Genomic DNA, 17,096 nt, shown 5'->3' with positions numbered 1-17,096 from the left:
CCAGGGGGAAAACATACCTAATATTAAAATGTCAGGAAATGGAGCGCCACGGCTCATAGCTGCTAAACATTGCCCACCCTGGTTTAGGGTGATGCGCGAATCGAGACTGTGAAGTGTGTTTCAGGTGTTGCTTTGCAAACCTGACAACAGCCTTGTAAGGTAGGCCAGGCTCATGGACACGGTGGGTAGTGACTGAGGCTAAGTGAAAACAATGCATTTGCCTTGGAGTACCTATTGAGCACCTAACAGAGGTGAGATTTCAGCGGTTCTGCCGGTCTTTTAATGAACGAATTAATGAATTAATAAATAAATAATAACTCAGTCCTCTGCTTTGAAGCTTCACTGCTGCAGAGAGCCAGCAGCTGGGTGGGTATCAAAGGTCCCAAACTGGTCTTGGGCAATCGTGGGATGATTTGGGAAAAGCCCTACCCATCAATGCAGGAAGAATGCCTTTGTGCCCATTTCACTGACCTGAAGAGGAACAATGAAGGCAGCACGAGAGGATAATGCACGCCGCAAAGTTTCCCGCCGAGCCGATCAGTCCTAGCCAGCAAGACCAGCCAAAGTCCTGGTGGGCATCCAAGAAGATGTTGTGGGGCACGAGGGCGGCTCTCTCCATATAGACGTTGACGGCGTACCAGAGGGAGCCCACCAACCCAAGCACACCTGGGGAAGGGGTCAAGAAAGAAGATATTTCAGGCAAAACGCCATCCAGAAATCAAGGGAAGGAAGGAATCTCTCCCAAATCTCAACATCTGGAAATGTCACATTCCTTCCTCATGTCATCTCTTGGGGTTTGACTGAAGCCAGGGAGGCTGGAGAGAAAATGCATAGAAGATGTTCTTCCACACACACTTTGATCCCTATATGTGTGCAGGCCTCTGCATTCCCCCCTGGAGAATTGTCCTGAAATTCACTGCAAATCTCTTCTTTACAATAAAGGAATCAACAGGCCAACAAGTAGATTTTTTTCTGCCAGGCGTTGTTCAGAAATAATGCCTAAAGTTGGTCTCATCGTGAGACACAACATCGTCACAGTCGCGTTGCCTCAGCAGCAACCCAGTTCTATTAACAAGCATTATGCACACAAAGCCATGGGAATTGCTTACTTCCAATGCCAAGTGCCAATCCGGACGCATAATGCATCTTCTGCTTAATTTGTGGCTCATCCTGGAAGAACTTGATGCAGTCAAATCCTGCCACCAGGAGAACCAGAGCGCTTCCCGAAAGCATGTCAGCCGTGATCAGCAAAGCTCTGGTCACCACAATTTTCACTGCAGAAGAGCAAACGGTGAAGTTAATATAGACAGAGGGACGTTAGTTCACCCAACCTATCTCCCTTCCTTTGCTGGCCAGTTCGTTTCTCTCATCTGGTCATCCTCTGGCGTGACCAACCCACCGATTCCAAGCCAGGGTTAACTGCAAATCAGGGGTGTCCAGGTTGGTGAGATCACAAGACAGGACAGCTGCCGAGCTGATAGTTTCTGCAAGTGGATCTCCTGATTTTCCTCCTAGAAATCTCCATCTGCGGGAGGAGACTGGAAAAATTCCTGCCTAAAATCTTGAGAAGCGGCTGCCAGTCAGTGTTGGGAATATTGGGCTAGATGGAGCAAGGAGTAATGCACTATTAGGAAATTCATGTGTCTTAACATAAATGCTGTAGTTCAGAGGTAGACCCTCTACCTGGTGTGCAGAGTTCCTGTTTGATCCTCCAGCATCTCCAGGTTAACACTAAGATAGACTCTTCTGAAACCCTGAAGTGCTGCTGCCAGCCTGTGTCAGCACATTCCAATGGTCTGCAGCCTCCCTGGCTTCTCACACTTCCCCAGTTCAAGTCCTGATCCTCCAGGTAGGGAAGACTCCTGCCTAAAATCCTGGACAACTGCTGCCAGTCCGTGTTGGCAATCCTAAAGTAAACCAGAGAGCTTCCAAATGAAGCAGCAGCTTTCTGAATCTATTAGGAGCAGCTTGGGGGTGCACTAATGGTTTAAGGTTTAATTCCCAGCACCTCTAGGTTGCACCAAGAAAGACATTTCGCTGAATCCCCGAAGAGTTGCTGCCAGCCTGTGTTGACAACATTGCTCCGAATGGACCAAGGGTCTTTTGTCAAATTAAACCACTTACTGGGATGTTCTGCTAAAATGGAATCGTACTGGTCACAGGTCTTAATGCCATCTTGCACGTTAGTGACACACTTTCTCCAAAGCCCTTGGCATTTGTGGCTGACCTAAGGGTGAAAGGTGACGATGGTGATGATTCTGCTTCTCAGTGCTGTATCATATTCCCAGGCAGCTCACGGCAGACAAAGAGAAAATGAAACCAAAACAGAAGAAAGCAGGCTGTACTGACAACCAACTATCAATCAACTTTGCTAGATGCTAGTTCAGCATGTGTGAAATCGTTTGGCCTTATGCTGGAAAAGGTACGGCTTCTGAAATTCCAAGGAAAAGGGAAAGAGGTGCAATCCGATGGATGGAGTGCGCACCGATTAAGGGATGAAGTGACCAAAATGCACGCATAGGCGTTCTGTCTTTAATTGCACCATCTTCTCTCTGGCCCTCTGCAGCCTCCCTGGCTTCTCTCTCTTCCACTCAGTCCATGGGAATTTTGTCTATGGAACTTTTTCAGAAAGGAAGGGAGGGCAGCCAGGGAGGCTAGGGAGGAATGGGCAGATGAGGAGTAGAAAGACACAGTGAACATCCTTTCTCCAACCCTCTCCACCCTCCCTGGCTTCCTACCCATTCATTCAATCTCAAGAGAGTTTCTTCTACAGGATTTTTCAGATTGGAAAGAAGGGCAGCCAGGGAGGCTGGAGAGGGATGGGAAGATGTGGGAGAGAAACACACAAGAAGCATCTTCTCTCCAGCCTTCTGCAGCCTCCCTGGCTTCTCTCCCTTCCAGTCAACCCATGGGAATTTTGTCTATGGAACCTTTTCAGAAAGGAAGGGAGGGCAGCCAGGGAGGCTGGAGAGGGATGGGAAGACGTGGGACAGAAACACACAACAACCATCTTCTCTCCAGCCCTCTCCAGCCTCCCTGGCTTTCCCCCCTTTTACTCAATCACAAAGGAATGTCTTCTATGGCACTTTTCCAGGAGGGAAGGGCAGCCAAGGAGGCTGGAGAGGGATGCCGTGGAAGCAAAAAATGCAACAACTAAGGGAGAGAGATTGCAGCGTCCTACTCACTGGCATTTCCAGTGCACTTACCTCTAAACTATCATCAGCATTCACTATCCAGCAGTCTGACCAGGTAGCTGCCCCCAGAAACACGGTGGAAAGCAGAGCGACAGAGAAACTCACCAGCTGCAAAGCGACTGCCATTTGCAGAGCTGAAGGGAGCCAAAAACAAGGCTTTGTTTTTCCAGGATAATCTACCCCACCAACCAATTCCGGCTGTAAATTGCTGAGGATTTCTCCTCCAAAAGCCAGTATAGACCCACTGATATTTTTTCCCTTCCTTCTTATTATAATAGCCAAAGATATTTTCCCAGTGTGCCAGGATGTGCTTTCTATCATTGATGGCTAGTGGCTACCGGCTGACCCCCGCGACCCAGGCTGACCCCTCTATTGGATGGTGGGGAAAATAGACTTGCAATTGAAAAAACCCCCACAAAGTTATAAAAGAAGGGGAAAAAAACAGCAAGTTATAAAAGAAGGAAAAAATGCTGAAAAGATGTAAAAGCTTATAAGGTGCATATTTACAGACATCCATACGTTAAGTCGTCCCTAACTGATCTGCAAATCAATTCAATTAATCAATTAATCAATTCTACAAACCACCAAATAGCTGGAACCTTATTTTTATATTTCTGATGCTGAACATTAACATTGTCTACACATCCCTTTTCTTTGTCCAGAACTGAAAATATTAAATCTCCAAGTCGCGTGAATGCATGCAATGGCTTCTTACCAAAATGTTATTTATATTTAAATAAAGCATTAATTTCACTGCGTCTAACCATGTGAGTGCAATGAGGTCATCTCTAAAATATTATTACTGGTTGAAAGGGATAAATCTAAAAAATCAATTGAAATTTTTGGTGGTTCTTTTAAAACTTTTTTTTTAATGGCTAAGTAAAACATGCTAGAAAGAAAGAAAGAAAGAAAGAAAGAAAGAAAGAAAGAAAGAAAGAAAGAAAGAAAGAAAGAAAGAAAGAAAGAGGGAGGGAGGGAGGGAGGGAGGGAGGGAGAGAGAGAGGGAAGGAAGGAAGGAAGGAAGGAAGGAAGGAAGGAAGGAAGGAAGGAAGGAAGGAAGGAAGGAAGGAAGGAAGGAAGGAAGGAAACAAAAGAAAAAGATACATATACATACTTAAGGGATTTTGAAAAAAAATTAAAAACCCAAAACCAACAAGAAATAAAATAAAAAAATATAAAAAAGGGCATTCTGGCAGCCCCCACTCTTCCTTCCCCCCCTTCCCCTTTTATCTTCCCCCAGCCACTAATTGCTACTTGAATATTTTTATACTTCAGTTTGAACACTATTACTAATTTCTGTTTGGATCAGTTTATTACTATTATTATTGAAACAGTTTCTCTTTTTCTTAAAAAACCACATTCTACGTGTTTTAGCTTGCCTTGTTGGGTGATATGTTGCATATAAGCAAACAATTTCTTCTTGCATTTGCTTAGACTTTTGTGGTGAATTTTTCCACGGCTGCATAGTCTTCAATTTTAATTTTCCAGTCCGGTATTAACGGCAAAATTTCTCTTTTCCAACCCTGTGCCAGCCTGATTCTCGCTGATGCATCCGAATTGAACGAATCCTAATTTATGATGATACCGGATCTTAATAAATCATGATGCCTTCCGTTTGTGTCCTCCCTAACAAAAATATTTGTGGTTTTAATTCGAAATTTATTTTCGGAATTTGGTGTATTTCTTTCTTAAACTGGAGCTGTGCAGTTGCGTTAGACTTCAACTCTAAGAATTTCAGTCCGGCTTATATAGGAAGAAGAGGCTCTCGCTTCCTGTGGCGGTCAGTTCCACCGGTGAACAGCTCAAAACGTTTTAGGAAGTTTCCCCCAACTTTTTCCGCAAATCAGCTTCTTGATGTTTCTAGAGCAAGTGTGTTTCACCTTTGCACACTCATCTCTCCCTCTCTCTCAATTGCTGGCTGGAAAAAAGCTTTGTGTGTGCGAAAATCTGTATTCTGCTGAGGGAGGCCCCATCTGTCTCCCGTTCATGCTGAAAAACAGAAGTAGAAATTTACCTTGACAATGGATGAATCAAGGAGCTGCTCCTGTTTGCGAAGGGGAATCGAAAAGCTGTCTGGAGGGAATGCCAAACATTGGAGGAACAAGTCCAATATTTTATTATTTGGGCCAGGAAAAGGTGGCATTTAACACTCCCCCCTCTCATGATTCAGATGATCCAAATCGGGGTTAAATGTTTCTTTTTACGTCGGTTCGGCTTTGAGGTTTAACGTATGATGGGCTTCCTTGCAATTAAAATGCTTATGGGTCAGAAAGCACCAAGATTGACAACTTCAGGAACTTGGCACGAAACATCAGCCCAGTTTTCCATCCATCACTCTTTCAAGGGTCAAACGGGTGCGGGTTATTCCGAGAATAAATAATTCCAGTTAATTTGTCTGAAAAAGTGTATGGGGGGGTACCTTCTATGGGAAATGGAGGAGTTTGAAGAGCGAATGCGTTGCCGGCTGCAAATCTCTCTTTTTTTAATATAATCATTTTATTAAAAATGACAATTGCAAAAATAAAAACTAATACAAATTAAAAAATAAAAGGGAAAAGGGAAAATAGAAAAAGGAGGAGGATAAAAGAAAGAGAAAATAATAAAGAAAAAGAAAAGAACTATGTAAAGAATTGATTTCATCACAAGTATAAACAATTGAGTAACTTTAGTAACTTAGTAACAAGTGAGTAACAATTTAGTTACTAAATAACTAAATTTAGTTAGCAAGTTAGTAACAAGTCTAAACAATTTAGTAACCTTCTCTTAAAATGCAACCAATGATCTCTTCTTCCCATATCCCATTTTTATCTTTACACAAATCCTTAAAATGTTGTCGTTCAGTCCTGATCAGCAAAAGTCCATTAAGGGTTACTAGCGATAACAACATATCTATTTGAACTTTGATCAATTAAACCCACTTTATATTCCTTCCTTTTCCTTTTTACAATCTTGATCTTTAACCCCTTCAAATAATGTCCTAAAATTTGATTTCTTTTCTGCCTCCAAATATCTCAACTGGTTTGTAGAATCTTACTTTAGTCCAGCCTCTCCCTCATGCTTTCGAAATTGGAATGTTGTTGAATATTCTGTACAAGCCACTGGAACATTTACAATCTAATTTCTGGGCCAGGAAGAAAAATGGTTAGTTTGCTGGTGATTCAGTGTAAATTCTGCACCAAACAGCTTTCTTGGGCAACTAAGGACCAGAGAGGTCTCCAGGAAAAGAGGACATTTCATACGGTTTCCCAAACCGGTTCAACAGTAATGGATTATGCAATGGGAAATGCTGTCTTTTTCAAAACACCCCAATGGTATCAGCTTCATTTGCCGCTGCATCACGCTACAGGGCTATTTAGACATTTGCTCTGGAAAAAGAAAGGCTCTGAGGCGGTTTCCCCACATGCAAATCATTTTTTAAAAATGCTCCCAATTGCCAGGAAAGGGTGGACACTTTGTGTTCAGGCTCAGGGGGTGGCAGCAGGATTGTCACAGTTCCCATCAGAAAAAAGGGCAGATCAGCTCCTAAACACTTCAGAAATATCCTGCAAGAGGACAGAAAGGATTTCTGAATGTTATTCATTTCCTGATTGAAAACCTTTTGATACGTCTTCCCATGAAAAACCTCAAAGCGGTTGCATGCAGTGCACAATAACACAATCGCACTTTGCAGCGTTGGAACAACAAGTAGAGTGTCACTCTTGCAGAAAATTTTTATTTTAGAGAGAAAGACCCAATTAACCAAGTGAAGCCCCAGCTGGATGCCAAAAACCACAAGAGAACATTGCAACCCTTCCCACTCCAGCTGTTTTTTTCGTGGCATCAAATTGTGCAGACAGATTACATTAATGAGCGTTTCCTGCAAGGCCCAGTTCCCTCCCCATCTCCCCAAAAATTAAAAAAAAAAGAAGTTGGGTTGAACAACCACGTTTGAAGAGTCCAACAGCAGAGGGGTTTTTGCAGCTGCCATTTTGACTCTTTTGACCACACCCTGACTCACGATCCCCAGGACAGTTCCAACTTCGATGCCAGCTTTATAGACACATGGGGTGGGATAGAAATCGGAGGCAATGTCACGTTCCCCAAATTGGCACTGCCTGGCCCCCTCTTTGAATGGCATCACTGAAAGCAGGCAATGGGATGATCAACTTCTTGGATCATAAGGGATCAAGATTTGGGTCCCTGATTGGCTAGAACTTCTTCTACACCTCTTTGATTTGCAACCTTTTAATCGGGGCTATGCAAGCTGTGGGTCCGGTGTCTTCGAGGTCTCCCTAGCCCCCTCTAACAGTGCCATGAAAATCCAGCCACCCCTCCCTCCCTGAGAACGGGCAGCACGGTTCTTGTCATTTGAGAATGATTTTCAGGTTTTAAGCCTTGAAGGAAACATCTGAGTCACCTTGGACTCCTAGTGACACCATGGAGTGCAGTGTTTTGCCCCAGTTTCCCTTCTGGGTGCTGTTTTCAACTTCTCAGGCTGGTTTCCAGCTGCAGGATTTCCTGGTGGTGCCCCATCCAATATTAACTCAGGTCTGGTCCCATCTGGTTTTCCCACCTCAGCCCAAATCAGCTAAGCGTTGCCTCCTTTCAGCCTTAGAAGAAGCTGAAAGCATGAAACATGGCATTTATTTTCCAATACCCCCTAAGGCCCCAGAACAAGAATAAAAACTGGAAAATTGCGGAAAAACATGCTTCCATCCCATGCCTGCTCTAATTGCCTGTTTGACTGGCTTTATCTTCAGCCAATGGCCTCCATCAAGGTCACTTCCCCCAGCCAATGGAATTACAGCCTAGGGTGGGGCCAGAAAAACATTGCTTGCTTTGGTTCGTCAAAGACAAATGGATCCAGGCTTGGGGATTAAAATAAAGCAACTTTCTATGTGTGGAGGAAGGAATGTCTAACAGACCTTGGGAATATGGAGGAGGGAGCAGAACTGTTAGGGCAAAGGTTCCCTTGTCTGGGGAGGGGGCAAATATGAGAAACAGACTGAGCAATTCCACCTGCATTACGCTAGGTATAAGTTGATCTGGAGAACAGCCAAAGCAATTCTCCAGATCGATTTATACCTAGTGTAATTCAGGTGGAATTGTCTCTTTTTCACATTCCCAGGCTGTCAAGAAAGCTTCTTATTTCCTGTGGCTTCAGACTCGCAAACCTAGTCAGCTAGCCTGCAGTTCCAACCCATCCTCTTCAGGTAGGAAAGCCTTTTGCCCTAAATCTTGTTGAGAGGCTGCCCACCAGTGTTAGCAATCCTAGCTCAGGTAGACCAAGCTTCTGAATTGTTGCCAAGTAGCTTCCCAAAATATTAGAAGCTATTGCAAGTTGGTGGGAAAACTTCTGTTTTGCATGTAAAGTCCCCAGTTCAATTTTTTTTCACTTCTTGGTAGGGCTATGGAAGACTTTTAGCTGAAACTTTGGAGAGGGGCTGCCAGTCAGTGCTGGCAGTATTGGGGCAGAGGGACTCATCTCATCTCAGGAGGTTTCCTACATTCCTATGCTTTACGGGAAAGGCAGAAAGCTCCAGGTTCAAATCTCAGCACTTCTGGGTTCAGCTGGGGCTCTCATCTGAAATCCTGAGAGCGTCTGCCAGTCAGTGCTGACAATACTGGGTTAAATGGACCAAGTGTCTGAATTATTATAAGGCAAATTTCTGCCTTAAGAGCTGCTTCTTGGAACAGCCCCTGCTATGGAGAGTTGCTGCGAGTCACAGTAGTCAATACTGGCTTAATTCAGCATTATAATGGTAGTCCAAAGATACCGTAAACTTTCAAAGAGTTGGGAATAGAAATATTTGAAGAAGATGCCGTTTGATACAAATCCATCGAATCCAAGAATTTATTTATTTTTTTAAAAAAAGGTGAAAACCATCTCCTCAAAGGCATAAAGGCAATACCATGGAAAAAAGTTTAAAAGCCGTTTATTCTACAAAAATGGTGGCTTCCTCTTCCTTTCGCTTTCCCAAAACAGACAGCCTGAATCTTGGGAAACTGTTTTTTTTTTTTTAAGGTCCTTACTACAGTCTGTTTGGGCTTCCCAGCACCAGACCTCGGAAGGTGTTATGCGTGTTGATTCCCCCTTTTTACAGTGGGCCTGAAAAAGCAAGGGGGAAGAAAGGAAAAATAGAAAGAATAAGAGGGCTGTTAGTTGCCAAATTATCGATGCAGGGAAAGCTGGGGTGGGGGGACAATTCTATTTTGGGGGTACCCACCCTGCAGTTTTTGCAAAGCTGGGGAAAGGGGGTATGAATTGGGAAGCTCCCCTGATACAAAAGGCGACCCTGAGGATTGTGGAATTGGGAGGTCCCCAGAGGGCATCTAGTCTGACCCCTGCTTGAGGCAGAGCACGGAGTATGAGCTTGAGGCGTGCATGACCTCCGTGAAGGTCCCCTCGTGCCACAAGGAAGAGATGCAAGCGCTGAGCTCAGACGTACTCTCTCGCGGTCGGAGGCTGCGACTGGCGGTAATATTGTTGACCCCTTTCTTCCGGTTTGGGGCAGGAACAGGACAGGAAGCCCCCCCCCAGCAGCAGCAAACTGGCAGCAGACCACCCGACGAACAGAGCAGGCCCAAATTCGTACCTGGAAGAAACCACCTTCTTTAGCAACAATGGATGAGGATGTCTAACAATGACCGTAACAACGTTGGTTAGCAATTTACTCTGAATTTGACGGCTCTTTTGGCTTCTGAGAGACCTGGCTGTCTGCTGGTCTTCAGCAGAAATGAAATGGGGGGGATAATAGGCCTGTTAAATTTTTGGATTTTTTTTTTCCAGTTTTCCTTCCTGGGATCTCCTTGTGGTCTCCCATCAAGCCAAGCCCGATTCAGCTTACAATGTTGAGATGGTTCAAGGTCAGTTAAGGGCTCACTGATCTTAAAGAGGCTTTGGGGGGACTCCAGGGGGCTACACAGCCATGTCATTTTCTTGGCGATAATGTGAAAGAAGTATATTTTTGAAAAGCCTTGCAGTGAGTCAGTTAAATGCTAGAAAATAAATAGTGGGTGTCTTTTTTAAAAAAAAAAATCGTGCTTAATTCCATTCCCATGGCTGTCTGTTTTGCCTTCTGCTGATTAGCAGGCTATCAGAGTCATACAAACGTTGCTTCCCATCGGCAACATTTTCAGAGGTAGCATGCTCCTGAAGATGGAAGCTCCACTCTGCTCATCAAAACTACAAATCTACCTGCTGCATCTGGGCTGACTCTTTCAGATCAGCCTTCATTCCCTGCCATCCTTCAGATGTGTTAGACTAGACGCCTTCCAGAAACCATAGTTTAGAGTTTTTGAGAGGGGGGGGAATAAGTTTTGCTGGGTGGTAGTTTTTTAAAAGGCGGGGGGACTGAATTCCCAAAGTGGGAGCTGCAGCAAATCCCACCCAGATTGATTCCCACGAGGCGATCGATACTCACTTGGCATTCAGAGGGGTGCTGGGGTTGAAAAATTCGTAGGTGACCCGTGACGCGTACCACGACACAGCTCCCGCCACGCACAGCCCTGCGGCAGAGAAACAGGGAAAGGCGACCCAGTTCCGACTGGAAAGTAGAATCAGACGCTACGGAACGAGTTCGTAGGGGAGGGGAGGGGAGACGGTCGCCTGAACCACGGCAATTCCACCCAAGGTCTTCCCTCCCGCTGTTTCTGAACATCCCAGCTGGATGAAGAAGGGAAGGTCCGTAAGGGAGGCTGTTTCAGCTGGATGCGCTCTCCGGTGTCCTGGCTGGGTGAGGCAAGCGCATTCCCACGCCAGAGCGCCCATGGAGCACCAGCTGGGCTCAATCCATCAATTTGCTGATGGGCTTCTCTTTGTGGCCTTCCTTCCTTCCTCTCCTTCCTCCCTTTCCTTCTCTTTCTGTCCTTCGTTCCTTCCTGTACCCCTCCCTTCCTCTCCCCTCTCCTTCCCCTCCTCCTCCTCCTCCTCCCTCCCTCCTTTCTTTTCCTCCCTCTCACCCTCCCTTCCTGTACCCTTCCCTCCCCCTCCCTCCCTCCTTTCCTTCCTTCCTCTTTTCCTTCCTTCCTCTTTCTTTTCCTTCCTTCCTTCCTTCCTTCCTGTACCCTTCCCTCCCCCTCCCTCCCTCCTCTCCTTCCTTCCTCTTTTCCTTCCTTCCTCTTTCTTTTCCTTTCTTCCTTCCTTCCTTCCTTCCTTCCTTCCTTCCTTCCTTCCTTCCTTCCTTCCTTCCTTCCCTCCCTCCTTCCTTCCCCCCTCCTCTTCTTTCTTTCTTTCTTTTCCTCCCTCCCTCCCTTCCTCCCTCCCTTCCTCCCTCCTCTCCTTCCTTCCTTCCTTCCTTCCTTCCTTCCTTCCTTCCTTCCTTCCTTCCTTCCTTCCTTCCTTCCTTCCTTCCTTCCTTCCTTCCTCCTTTTCTTTCTTTCTTTCTTTCTTTCTTTCTTTCTTTCTTTCTTTCTTTCTTTCTTTCTCTCTCTCCCTCTCTCTCTCTCCCTCCCTCCCCCCTCCCTCCCTCCCTGAACCCTTCCCTTCCCCTCTCCTCCCCCTCCTCCTCCCTCCCTCCTTCAGCATTTCTCATCCTGCCCTTCAAAACTAGCCCTTCCCGCACTACTTCCTGCTATGGCCTCCTAATGCAAAGGAAAAGACCCCCCTGCGGGGATTGCAGCACTCAACAGGACAAGCCTCCCTGCCTAGCCTGCTGCCCTGCTTAACCCTCCCGGCCACTTTGTAGCTTCCTGGATGAAAAACATGCTTTTCTTCCCATCTGGCAGCACAATTCCTGCAAACACTCCCACAAGAGGAATTCTGATCCTTCTTCCACACACACCCCTGGCCAGAATGTGGCCACAGGTCCACCCCTCCCCAAAAGAACTTGAAAATATCTTTATTTTGGCCCTTGACCAGCATAGAGTAAAAACATGGACATTATGAGACTAACAGACTATGTTTTAAGAAGGATGATGATGACAGAGTTAAAAGATGAGAAGAGAAGAGTGATCAGTGAAATTAAACTCTGCGTTATCTGAACCTCTTAGGATAATATTTTTATTGTGAATAACAGTACTGAGAATATAAAATGTAATAAAGTGTAAAATAAATAAGATAGAATGTATTTTCTGTTCCTTCCCATTCCCTCTCTCTTCTATTCCTCCCTGTTTCCACTTTTCCTTCCCTTCCTCCTTTCCTTTCCTTTTCCTCCCTTCCCTTCCCCCCTCTCATTATTCCTTTTTTGTTCTTTTTTCCCTTTCCTTTCCTTTCCTTTCCTTTCCTTTCCTTTCCTTTCCTTTCCTTTCCTTTCCTTTCCTTTCCTTTCCTTTCCTTTCCTTTCCTTTCCTTTCCTCTTTCCCACCTCTTTTAATCCTTCCTTCCTTCCTTCCTTCCTTCCTTCCTTCCTTCCTTCCTTCCTTCCTTCCTTCCTTCCTTCCTTCCTCCCTCCCTCCCTCCCCTCCCCTCCCCTCCCCTCCCCTTCCCCCCTTCCATTTCTCCAAGTAACTTTCAGACCAGGTTTTTAAAAAGTGTTTTCAAAATTTTGCTTACCAGCTAGAACGAAGATGACACCTCCCAAAACCGCAATCCAACTTTTGGCCACTGGATTCTCCTCCCCCACTTTGGTACACTTCATGCCGATCACACTAATGATCGTCCCCACAAAGCCCAGGAGGATGGAGATCACCATGAGGGCCCGAGAAGTTTGGATGTGGACTGCAAGGCAAGACACCATCAGGTCACGTGCAAAGCGGGAAGCGAGACCTTGCAGGCACGGTCAAGTGGCCTTTATACCCCTGAGTGCACAACCACCAGAATTTACAGGTCTTTCTTCCTTCCCATTCATTATTTAAACTGGCACACTCTGGCAGATTTTGAACTAGCCACAAATCTCTGCTTTTCGCTAGTCCTCGTTCCTATCGCAGCTGGTCTCAAGTTAGAAATAGACTTTTAAAATAGACTGTCGATCCCTTAACAAAAAGACAAAATCTCTCTGAAGCTTAACCTGGTAACTACATGAAGGTGCCTATGGAGTTTTCTTGATACAAAAGTGGCTTGCTAGTGGTTTTTTTTAAACCTCCCAGTCTCAGATTACCTAGTGGTCTCCCATCCAAGCTACTAACCAGATTGGACCCTGTTTAAGCTTTTCAAGCTAAGTCAAAGACAGCTATGGGCTGTCTCCTAGCAGGACACATATCTGCTCACTCTATTTAATCGCCAGGATTTCTTTCATTAATTCATTATTGAAAATGATTGGGTCTGTTCAAATGATCGGTTCACCATTTCACAGCTTTAACGGATTCATTTCATTCTGTACTTTGGCCTTCCCTGTAGGGAATTCTGTTGGTTCTGATGCCGCAGGCCATAATTCCAGAGTTACCTGAAATATTCCCCAACCTATTCCAGCAGACCAAAACAGCAGAGGGCCAGATCCCTTTTTCTCTGGCAGCAAAACTGGGAAGATCATCTTCAGACATCTCCAAGACCCTCATGTTTCTTTTGGCAAAGGCTTGGCAAGATTCAGCCCCCTGACAAATCCGTGGCATTCATTCTTCACGCCACTCCCGGGGCCAGAATGATGATCGCCCAGCCGTCCCCGACTGAAACAAGGCTAACTCAACTCTTGCAAAACCCGAGTCAATCCTGAGACCCCCAACCCCAGCGTCAAGACCCTTGCGGCACTGAAAATCCAAGCCCCCTCCCCTAGAAACGCCAAGCAGCCGCAGAACGGCCCGGAAAGGCCTGCCAGGATCCATCTCCCGAAGACCTGAGGCTGTCACGGGAAGCTCGGCTCCATTCCCACAGCCCGGGGAAGCAAACCCACGCTCGCAATCGCCGCCCCCGCATCCCCCGCCCCCGTTGCAAGCTGCGCTGGTGCATTTTGCAGAGCGCGCGGAGGGGCCTCGAAGGGCGCTCCCGGGGAGGACGAGAGGGCCCCCGAGCGCGTGCAGAGCGCCCCGCCCGGCGCTCCGGAGCGGCTCCCGACGCACCGTCCAGCGAGAGCAGCGACTCGTGCAGCTTGCATTGGACCTGCCCGGTGCTCTGCGCGGCGCAGCTCATCCAGAGACCCTCGTAGAGCCCGACGGCCGTGATGATAGCGTCGCCCGCGTAGGAGCTGTGCTTCCACTGCGGCAGCGCCGAAGCACAGATCGCGCCCACCCAGCCGGCCAGCGCCAAGAAGTACCCGGTCAACTGCAGCCCCGCGCTGGCCATGGAGCTGCGCTGGCGAGAGGCGGCGGGCAGGCAGGCAGGCAGGCGAGCGAGCGACGAGCCAGCTGGACGGCGCCGGGGGCCGGGCGCGCTCGCCTCGCCTCGCCTCGCCTCCCGGCCGCGGGAGGAGCCGAACCCAGCCGCCTCTCCGGCCCCCGTCGGGGCGGGCTGCAGCGAGCCAGGGCAGGGACTCCTGGCCGGCTGGAGGCGGAGGATGGGAGTTGGAGTCCCGCCAGCCGAGCCAGGGACGCTCCGCAGGGCGGGAGACCACCGGGAGATCCAGAGCTGGGCGCTGGGAAGACGGGGGTCACTCCTATCCCCGGGAGCGAATGGATGCGTTCATGAACCCCCTCGGGCGTAGTTTTTCCCGATCGGCTGTCCCAGCTTCACGCCCCGGTGGTCTGAAAAACTGGCTGTTGCGTTTCGGACTCCCTCCTAATTTGCAATGTTGGTAGACATTTGGGCCCCTAACCTGATTCTCTGTGCCAGGCGGCCTGATATATTGTTCTTGCGTCAATTTAGCTAAACTTCTGTCGTGTCTATATATACTGTTTGTTTTGCCATTCCCGCATCCAATATTCTCCAGATCTGAGTTGCCAGTCAGATGTTGCCAGAACGTGTCTTTCTCCCAGCGTGGAGCCAAACTTGTCCTCGCTGATGTAAGCAACGTGTTTTTTTCTGAGATGGTTAAATTGGGGTTTTGTTTCAAATTTAAAGTCCGAGATTTTCTGCATTACGCCGTGTGTGACTTTCCTGGCTCTCGAGTGGCGGGTTCTACGAAGTGACCTTGATTCCGTTGGGAGCCTTGAACCCCCAAGGATGAGAGTCTAGGGCATTCCTCTCAGGTCTCCCCTTCCTGTGGCTGGCAACCAGGCCCCCAAACCTGGGTTTGCCTGACCCCAAACCGAACCAAAGCAAACCACGTCAGGGCTTCAACGCTGCAAGAATCTAGCCCGACCAGGCCCCGAATCGGGTGCTAAAGATTATCTCCAACACAACATGGAAACATACAGTTGCATTTGGCACGGACAGCTGGTATACAAAGGCATTCTGAAGGTCTGACCTGCTGGAACGGCCCTCGGCACACACAAACACACACGCACCCCCCTTGAATTTTTCAGCTCCTGCCCTTTCTGGAGAGCAAACCTGAACTGCATGCTAATCAGCCTAACCTTTGCTTTTCATCCAAAGCAGCTTTGTGGCCGGAGCTTGTGGGGGCCGCTTGGCATTTTCCCTGGAATCCAAGTGGGCTGCGCTCGTCAACAAAAAAGGCATTGACACACACAGGGCTGGCACGTCCTGCCAGCACGCGTGCAAGTTGTAGTTTTGGGGGGTTGTTTGTAAAAGACGCCTTCGGCTTCTCCAAGAAAACCAGGCACGGATGCCCGGTTTGGGGGACACAGGGCAGAATTCACATCGCCCCTGGTTCGTTCATCCTTCTGGAGTTTTGAAATTTGCTCTCTGGGGTGGCCGGTTGAGATGATGAGTTATGTCAACACCCCCCCCCTCCCGAAGTGCAAGTTTGGAAAAGTCAAACCTTCATGTGGCTTTTCAGCCACGGCGTTCAGCCGTACTGGCCTCTCCAGATGGGTTGGACTACAACTCCCAGCAGCCTCACCTATACTCCAGCCTGGGGTGGGGGGAGAAGGCTGGGGGGAGAAATCTCCCGCTTACCGTGGCTGCGGGGACAAGATGCAGGCAATTGTGGCTTGTGTGACGTGACTGCTTCTTAAACAAGCCAGCTATGATGGGGTGCACCTGTTGAAGCTTAAACCAAGATTGGACAACTTAATTTTATGTTTAGCCTAGGTAACAGCGTCTTCCATCATGGACTGAATTATTTTGTAGGCATATGGAAAAAAGATGTTTAGGACAGTGTTTCTCCACCTTGGGAACTTGAAGAGGGGTGGACTTCAGCTCCCAGAATTCCCCAGCCAGCTGGCTGGGGAATTCTGGGAGTTGAAGTCCACCCCTCTTCAAGTTCTCAAGGTGGAGAAACACTGGTTTAGGACCACCTTTTATATATGGGTGTGTGGCTACCGATAAGACCCCCTGGGCATGCTGAACTCTAGCAAAGGGCCATTATGGCTCCATCCGATATATGAAGTCAGCCACTGAATCTTGTAGACAAGAACTGAGTCTTCAAGGGGAGCCCCAGCAACAATGCATTGCAGTAATCTAGAGGGGGCTGTGAAACCCGTAACTGCTCCATCTACAGCTAGGAAGATTGATCTTGTAGTCCTCCCAAGCTGCTTTATAAGCTCATTTTGGTGCCTGGCTGCAGGGAACTGCAATTCCCAGAATCCCCTGCCCAGGTGTTCTTTGGAGTTCTGGGAACTGCCAGCCCCACATCGAGGGATCCCTTCTAGTGGAGGTAGCCGTAACCGAGAAGCAGCTGACCCTTTTGCAAACAAATTAAGGCGAAACTGAGGTGGCTGAGCGTGAGCAGATTGCTAATGAGAAGAGTTAAATATTTCTAGCTCGGGGACGGGTGACAGTTGCGCCGAGCGAAGAATGAATTTGTCATTCCAGGGCTTGTATTTTGAGAACTTGGCACAATACAACTCGTTTCTCCTCCAGCTCAGAACTGGCTGGGGCGAACGTGCTAAGTTCACGCGAGGTTCAGCAGCCCTGGTTTGTAGAACAAGCCACCACGGGCACACCGGGCTATAAACCACGGTTTGGTGGCCATCGGCTGGGTTGATGCGGCGGACCCTGCCCCAAATGAAGATGATCCGCGGAGAGACACCGGTTGAAAAGTGAGAGGGCAG

The 17,096-nt window shown here is 47.6% G+C and overlaps 2 protein-coding genes across 2 annotated transcripts; both read right to left on the bottom strand.

Annotated features, from left to right (window-relative positions):
* Nucleotides 1–463: 463 nt before the first annotated feature.
* Nucleotides 464–3,320, bottom strand: LOC103067422 (claudin-16-like). The gene is made up of 4 exons (XM_007442278.1): nt 3,207–3,320; nt 2,125–2,227; nt 1,110–1,274; nt 464–666 (listed from the first exon to the last, which is right to left on the bottom strand). The coding sequence occupies exons 1-4, from the start codon at nt 3,318–3,320 to the stop codon at nt 464–466; spliced, it is 585 nt and encodes a 194-aa protein (XP_007442340.1).
* A 5,757-nt stretch (nt 3,321–9,077) lies between these two features.
* Nucleotides 9,078–14,539, bottom strand: CLDN19 (claudin 19). Its single transcript, XM_088136999.1, has 4 exons — nt 14,106–14,539; nt 12,667–12,831; nt 10,598–10,682; nt 9,078–9,769 (listed from the first exon to the last, which is right to left on the bottom strand). Exons 1-4 carry the CDS (start codon nt 14,326–14,328, stop codon nt 9,613–9,615), a joined length of 630 nt encoding a protein of 209 aa, XP_087993125.1. The 5' UTR covers nt 14,329–14,539; the 3' UTR covers nt 9,078–9,612.
* Between the last annotated feature and the right edge of the window lie 2,557 nt (nt 14,540–17,096).

The sequence above is a fragment of the Python bivittatus genome, unplaced genomic scaffold, assembly GCF_059951505.1.
Source record: "Python bivittatus isolate LINGU-HERP-01145 unplaced genomic scaffold, Pbiv_v1 ctg000090_np1212, whole genome shotgun sequence".
Classification (NCBI taxonomy): Eukaryota; Metazoa; Chordata; class Lepidosauria; order Squamata; family Pythonidae; genus Python; species Python bivittatus.
Note: the sequence above shows the minus strand (reverse complement) of the source record. Positions and strands in the feature narration are given on the sequence as shown.

Bases quoted from the DNA above. Each gene is read 5' to 3' on its own strand.
- LOC103067422 (XM_007442278.1), bottom strand. From the start codon at position 3,320: ATGGCAGTCGCTTTGCAGCTGGTGAGTTTCTCTGTCGCTCTGCTTTCC. The intron at 2,228-3,206 runs GTAAGTGCACTG...TTTCACCCTTAG, and splicing joins ATGCTGATGATAGTTTAGAG to GTCAGCCACAAATGCCAAGG. The intron at 667-1,109 runs GTAAGCAATTCC...CCCCTTCCCCAG, and splicing joins ATTGGCACTTGGCATTGGAA to GTGTGCTTGGGTTGGTGGGC.
- CLDN19 (XM_088136999.1), bottom strand. From the start codon at position 14,328: ATGGCCAGCGCGGGGCTGCAGTTGACCGGGTACTTCTTGGCGCTGGCC. The intron at 12,832-14,105 runs GTGCGTCGGGAG...CTTGCCTTGCAG, and splicing joins GTCGCTGCTCTCGCTGGACG to TCCACATCCAAACTTCTCGG. The intron at 9,770-10,597 runs GTGAGTATCGAT...GGTTTCTTCCAG, and splicing joins AGCACCCCTCTGAATGCCAA to GTACGAATTTGGGCCTGCTC.